Consider the following 7,934-nt stretch of genomic DNA (forward strand, 5'->3'; position numbering starts at 1 on the left):
AGTTTAACAATGTATAAATTAGACTTTACCTGTCATAGTCGTTAATCACGTTAACTATCTAGTCTAGTACATTGACGTGTTAACTTATCTGTAGCCTGTTTGTATGTGAAATAACTAAACCAATTCAAGCTACAAGATAAAGTAAATTTGTGTACCTAGATATTGCTCTTCTTCTACGAGCAATTACATCCTATCAAAAAGGTGGGCGCAACTCTTTATCAGAAATTTACTTCGTAAGTGGTAGGGGCATTTGCAGAGCAGTTAAAAGGGATTACCCGCGAGAAAATATTACAGTCTCTTACGCGACTTAACAATGAGCGCGAGAGATAATCTACGAAAATCAACAGGCCAAGTAAGTAAAAAATACAATATACAGAAAAGATAGAATACAATAACATATCATAAATCTATCTTTGTTAAAATTAAATGATTAAATACTTTTATTTATTCAAATTATATTTATAAATGTAGTTCAAACGCAGGAATACTCACGGGTGGCCTGTCTTGGTAACTTTGCCATTTTACAAGATTACTTGTCCGAAAAAGAAAGTTTCATTTGGAATATATTTTACTTACTGGACGTGCTTCTACGAGGTTTCAGTCAAGTAAGATATCAGTTGTTAACATTTACTATGATAATAGTATATTAAAGTTAATTAGAATGAATTTAAGTAGCAAAATACTCCAACTAATACACAGATTTACAGGTAATACTTACAAATAATCCAATCAGCGGATTATTGGTAATCATTTCTTTAGGAGTGTCTGCTCCTGGTGAATTAATTTTTTCATCATGCGCTGGCTTTTTAGGATTGCTGCTTTCAATGGTACGTAATTATGTTAATTTAAGGTGTTAAAATGCCAAGGTAAAAAAAATAACTCGAATGATCGAAACGTCGATATTGGAAAAGTAAACATAAATTTCGAAAGCGTTTCAATGTCTTCCTTTTAATTTGATCCTACCAGATAAATCAGTGTTTGTACTTTTTATTTACTCGTTTATTTTTGTTCTTATTTTTTTGCCTTTTTTGGCCATCGCGATCTATCACCTGCTGAGGATACCAAAGTTGGATACCTGCCAAAGTTACTGCAATGCGAAACTCATTAGAAAAATTTACACGTCCCTCTGTATAGAGAATCCTTTACGATGATTTATAGATTCATACTGCGTTATCAAGATTGCATGGTTCGATTTCATTTTTAGTTAATACGAGATTCGCAGGATGATATTGCGAACGGTTTAACGGTGTACAATTCGGTGTTAGTTGGTGCTGTTTCCTACGTTTTGATACCGACATTTTATGGAGCCTTTGATACTTTTAGTATTCTTATGACGATTCTGGCAGTAATATTCTGGTAAGTTTGATAGATGTATGTTAATCGATAATTTTCACAAAAGATAATGAATTGGATAGAATGAAAAATTGATAAAATATAAATTTCCTAAGGGTCGTAAATTTAATTATCAATTTAGTATTATGGAAAAGAAAGAATGAACTTTGAAAGATACGAACTATCATGGCATATTTCTGTAAATGGTATAAAAAATAAATTTAATATGACAAATTGTTATTGCTTTTAGCGTTTATATCAGACGAGCCTTGAGCACCAACAAGTTGCCATACACAGCATGGCCACTTAATCTGGCCGAATTTACGTTGCTGTTTGTCCTTTATACGGAAAACAATGGATTTGGCACAATAGAGAAACTACAACCAATCATGGGAATGGTAATGGAATTTGTTATACGCACTCAAACCCTATACTACCCCCAAGAATTCGAGAAGTTTAATATTATAGTTGTATGAAAATGAAAGAAATTTTGAAAGCGTTTTTTATTGAATTATTATTTGACAATTTGTTCGTAAGAATAATTATTCTTTACTTAGTTTTACTCAAAGTTTTCTCTCCACCGTGGACGTCAATGGTCGAACTACCCTAGTTTTGAGCATAGGGTTATATGCACGCGAACAAAGATATCGCATTCGTATACATACACGTGCTATGTGTGTCGCGTCCATGTACACGATCAGTTGTTTATATTGTGCGTTGTTATTGTTTCTAGGACAATGCAACAAGTGATGCGACGACAGGCAATGTCAGTTTCATTGGAGAAAATGCAACGAGGGCCCATATTGACTGGGGGATGGTAAAGTTTACGCGTGTTCTACTTTTCACTATTCGATCATGTTTCACTCGGTTCAAAGTATTAGGAAGGATTTTTCAAAGAAGAATGATAACCATGTCCTCTTTTTTTCTTTTTAAATTCAAGTAAAATAAGGGTAAATATTTCTACTATTTATAAAAGAACTTTTTTGTTATAATTTTATAGTTATTATCAGATTTTGGTCAAAGTTAACTCGAAAACTTTATAGACTTTAAAAAGAATTTTTTTAATTATGACACCATGATTTAATTGTGTACCACCCTCTTTACACTTTAATCTATAATTTTTTTAATTATCACACCATAATTGTGTACCACCCTATCTACATTTTACTCTAATCTATGATTTCACTTTCATTTATTAAAATTCAACAATACCTCATAATAATCATTTCATATTTAATTACATCAAACTGACAGTAAATGAACATCAAGTGCCCTAAATGATTCTTGAATACAAAGTGGGATTATCCATCCACCTCTTTGAAAAGTGCTTTCCAATTAATAAAGTGCAACATCAATGTTAATTTATTAATAAACTCACACGAAACATCGCACGTGTTGTGCGCCCAATTACTTGTTTAATTTTGCAGGTGTTTCACGGGATTATAGTGTCAGCGTCGCAGGTGCTAGTGGTTGAAAGCGTTATCACAGGATCCATCGTCTATTTAGCTGCTCTACTTTTTTCACCGATAACGGCTAGCTTCGCTTTTTTGGGAGCTTTTATCGGTACATTGGCAGGTATCACTATTTTTGTTTATAAAACCTTGAATTTATCGAACGTGAATTCAGGACAATATCTTTTCCAAATACTTCATATACGAATTTCACCCTTTCAGGTTTGATTCTCGGAGTAGAGATCAATGAAGTGTATTCTGGATTTTGGGGGTATAATACTTTCTTAACTGGAGCTGCTTTAGGAGGAAATCTTTTAGTGATTAATGGGCAAACAGGTGTAGCTACAATTGTAGCGATTATGTTCACTGTGGTCGTACAGTATTTTCTACTGTTTTTCTTTAGAAATGTAATTACATTTATTTATTACCCGTACTTCTATTTTTACTGGGATAGATTCAAATTATTCATTGCTTTCATTATTCATTTGGTAGAAAATAAAAATTTCTTCTTTTTCTCAAATTTAGAACGTCCTAATTCATTTAAGTTCACGTTTGCATATTACAAAAATTTAATTTGAGAAAGTAGAATACTCCAGTAAATTAGGATACTGTTAAAGATTCTTTTTTTAAACGGTCCTTAAAAGTGAATAATTGTATGTGCAGCTGAAAATACCGGTACTATCACTACCGTTCGTCCTGGTGTCCTCTTTATTCATGAAATTATGCGACAATCCTGGGGATAAAACCTTTCCACGACCACCATCTGCTTCTTTTCCAGAAAAACAACGCCGGGATTACATTGCCACCCAGTGTGTGCTTATTCAGCAAGTACGTACATATTTACTTTATCTCTATACTTATTCTGTCGAGAACTTCTTACCTCACTTTTTATAAATATTTCTAAGTTTAACAGACTATTTTTTGTTAGAAATAATAGGTCGTCTGAAAAGTGAGAACTTTTCACTTAGATACTTTCCCTAATTTTGGGTCACAATTGACCCAGTTTCACCCTTCGAAAATTTATTGGTAATTGATACAACACCGTAATAAATAAATTAATAAAATGAATATTACATTTTCGAATATAATTCAGCGTACACTTTGAAAATCTGAACGTTATGGGAAATTTCAAACATATGATCCGTGAAAATCTGTAACGTTACAATCGGTTTTACTTGAAAACTGATTTTATATGTATCCCCAACTGACAACCACGCCCTGAAGGACCGTACAAATTGATTTCTACCCTGCTCGAGCGTGCTTTTATACGAAACCAAGGAATCGTGTATGGTGTGTAGTATACGTGGTTTCATTTCATCGAAGGTTATCGGTAGAAGTACTCGGCGACACAATTCTGGTTTATTTTATTTGAAACGTCCAAAGAATAGTCTGCACTCGTACGGATAAAAGGTGTACACACGTTACTATGAAAAGCAACATTTTTTGCAGCTTAAGCGCATAGAAACTCACAATTCAAAAAAGATTTTTTAATTACGTTCCTCATATTATTAGGAAGCGAATAAAAAAGTTAAAAAATGTTTTGTACAATATTTTAATATCTCTAAATATTTTAATAAAAAGTAATATTACTCAGTATTAATAATTTTTTTTAGATAATATTATGCAGATATGTTTTAAAATATTAATGAACTGGATATTAAATATTACACATTAATTATGAATAGAAATTTAATAATGTTGAGTTGCTTTATAAACTTTTGCACGTTTCAGATATTTAAGGTGTCTTTTAAGAACCGCAAGAATTTATGAAATCTATCCTTCTTCAAGTGAAAGATTAAATATTTAATTTCTTATTTATGTACTTTTTTATAGACAGATGAAGCAGACGAATCCGGAGACGAAAAAAATCAAAAGGATTTCTCAATGCTGAACGTTTAAAAAATAAGATAATGAATCTGCACTTTTAACTTGTAATTGAAAAGACAAATATTGTGTTCATTAATATGTATAAAAATTGTATACACCTTTTAATATTTATAATTTCAAATAATAATTAATTATAACCCGAGTATTTGTATATTTTGAACAAAAATTAATTATATGACTGTATTCAAGAATTGCATGCAATATTGATGTGATATTTGCATTATATCTTAGCATAATTATTTGTATTTAATAATAAAAGTAAATACTAAAACAGAGGCGCAAAATTAATATTTGACAACACAAGCTAAACATCCCTTAGTTTCTCATATTTAATCACTTTTGCTGCAAGTTTCTTCTCGAATTCAAATGAAAATCAATGTGTAATATACAAAATTAAACCGAACTTACTTGATTTAATGTAATTTGTTAATAAAATTGATATTTAAAAGTGCATGAGATTTCAAACTCGTAATTATAATAATAAATTAAACTTTTACATTTCATACAAAATTCATTTGGCTCCTGAAATATTACAATATCGCGCAAGATAAACTTTCCCAATAATTTAAACGACCTACTTTCTCTAAAGATACTAAACGAGCCGTGATGCATACAAAAATTGGAAAATTCTGTTTTTCATTTGCGTTCACACGCAGCTATTCGATGACGTCAGTGGTAGTTTATAGGTTTGCCGTTCGATAAGAAGAACAAAATGCCTGCGTTGTATCTAGACAACTTGGTTACATTGATTTTTTTTTTTCATAACCGACTGAGCCCACTCTAAAACTGTCGTCAATCATTCTTCCCTTTTTTTAAGTTTATGACATTTGATAATCTTTGTACCGTGTTGAAATGGATAATCGTTATTGCTTTTTTTCTATTTAGAAAATTTGCATCGAATAGATATCAATTGGAAAGTATTAATATTATCTTATTAACTGCTTACTATATGTCAGCTATAAAAAAATGCTATAAAAATTCCATAAAAATTGCTATAAAAATACTATAAAAATGCGGTAGAAAAATTATTACTGTTATTATTTCCCTAAGATAGCAAGGGAAAAATTTAATTGGAAAAATAAAGCGACAGTGTTCTGAGTAATTGTAATTATAACACGTCTGACTATACATAGTCCTTTCTACTGTGGCAGTCAACGCCATGGCGCGGTGGTCCAATTCTAATGTGATTAAATAATTAATTAACAAAAAGAGGGGATAACTTTTTATCAAGTATTTTAATTCTTCTTTTTTTTCAAATCTGAAGTTTCCAGATAGCTTAATTAAATTATTGACACTCCTTAATTAAAACACTTTTTTTCTAGAGATTTGAAACGAACGTCGTTTTTCTACAGTGTTTTTTCAGAATGAATTGACACGTTCTATAATTAATTTTTTTATTACAAGTGGCATGTGTTTCAAACGACGAGCGGACCGACGACGAACCAGATGTCCACTTTTATCGTGCTTTTATACGTCCGCTTTATTTTCTTTGCTGGTACGTCTAATTTTAAACCGATGTGCAAATTTATTAATTCATCCTTCATAAACCTTCTTTTTTCTAAGAAAATATTCGATACAAAGCTCATAATCTCTGATCAAACTTAAATGATGCGAAATTGGATTAAAAGTTTGCGTTATAAACTCTATGAAACGTCTAATAAAACAGTAGCTTCCTTTTATAGCTTGTCGTATGACTTTAATAACGCAGCAATAACGTTATTTATATCTTCGTAAATCGAGCTGAATATAACGTAGTCATTTATTGCATAAATGTGTTTTAACTAAGGTAGCTTCATCTCTGTCGTTAGGGGATTAAAAAATCGTTAACAAAGATCTGTTAAGAAAGGGTATTATAAGGGATCTAAGTTTGAAATGGGCTGACGAAAGATGAAATAGGCTGACGAAATGTGAAATGGAATGCTTGAAATAAAATGACGTTCCTTTTAAGTCTTAGAACATTTTTGTGTACTCTCGTACCTTCATAAAAGAAAGAAAATTCTTGTTAACAAGACAAAAAATAGAAGTGGTCAGAGATTTTTTAGTAGGTCATTTTTTAAGTTGTAAATCCTGACAAGTTGTTTAAGGAACACTATGTCTTCTAAGACAATGAACCATTTCCATCAGAAATAAATAATCCAATTATTTATTAATTTATGAAAAGTTCGTCTTTCTCAGCTGGTAGTTTAGAAATTACTGTCCATTATTTTTTTATATTTATGAATTCATTTTTTCCTTTAAAATGCTTGTTTTAACGAGGTGACTACCATGTGGGTCACCGCTGACTGACGTCACAAACTCTACACAGATTACTCTATGCAAATGGACCAAGTTATATCTCCAAAATGACAAAAGATAGAACAAAATGTAATGAGGAAAAATTGAATGGTGTCGAACAAAGCATCACCTGATATATGTGTTGACTCCGGAAGTGGAGGCATTCTGAAGATTTCAATATCATCTTCACTTTTTTAAACAAAACTATTTGCTTTTCTATACATCGTTGGAAGCGTCTTTTAATTCTCTACAAAAAAGTATTCAGGTGCATGGGTCGAAAATTGATTATTTCAAAAGTTATTTTAAGGAGAGACCACCAGGCATTTTTCTTTAGATCATGTTACTTGTTTATATCTTCAAGGAACGTCTATTGACGCATCGTGATGAATATTTGAAAGCACTGCAGAAGAAATGTGAGATAGAGGGAACGAAAAGCTTGCTGAAAGGATCCTTGCCTTTCTTATTTTTAATAATCCGTGGTTTCTTATTAATATATGATTATAGTGACGTAGTTAAATTCAAGGTTTACAGCGGAGGATAGTTGTGTGTGGAAAGCTGGGATTAAGTTATAAATAATGAAAATTCCTAGGATTTTCCGGGGTTCAGGTAACCAGCGAAGCCTGTCCCTTTTACAAAATTAAAATATACGACCCTATCTTTTTCTTATATTTGCTAGAACTTTGATCCATCCAAACTGTTTTCATACAAACTTGAAACGAGATATGAAAACAAGAGAAACGTTTCAAACTTTAATATAAACTCATGTGTGCGTATATACAGGATGTAATTTGCAACCATGAAATGAAAAAAGTTATTAACCAAAATGTATTTGTGTCTAGTGGACAATAATATAATGAGTTTTGTTCATTAAATTATTCCAAATAGTTAAAAAATTGTAAGGAAAATTAGTATTAATTATACTCCTACATTTCACCCTTAATTTTCATACCTTCATCGCCTTAATGAACCCTCTAAAATCGCAACAGCTTA

At 31.3% G+C, this 7,934-nt stretch overlaps 1 protein-coding gene across 1 annotated transcript; it reads left to right on the forward strand.

Annotated features, from left to right (window-relative positions):
• The first annotated feature begins 88 nt into the window (after window positions 1-88).
• LOC114879023 (urea transporter 2-like) lies at window positions 89-4,812 on the forward strand. Its single transcript, XM_029193491.2, has 10 exons — window positions 89-352; window positions 483-605; window positions 708-827; window positions 1,205-1,356; window positions 1,583-1,730; window positions 2,066-2,149; window positions 2,760-2,907; window positions 3,006-3,190; window positions 3,447-3,611; window positions 4,617-4,812. The coding sequence occupies exons 1-10, from the start codon at window positions 314-316 to the stop codon at window positions 4,680-4,682; spliced, it is 1,230 nt and encodes a 409-aa protein (XP_029049324.1). The 5' UTR covers window positions 89-313; the 3' UTR covers window positions 4,683-4,812.
• Window positions 4,813-7,934: the final 3,122 nt, after the last annotated feature.

The sequence above is a fragment of the Osmia bicornis genome, chromosome 9 (assembly GCF_907164935.1).
Source record: "Osmia bicornis bicornis chromosome 9, iOsmBic2.1, whole genome shotgun sequence".
Classification (NCBI taxonomy): Eukaryota; Metazoa; Arthropoda; class Insecta; order Hymenoptera; family Megachilidae; genus Osmia; species Osmia bicornis.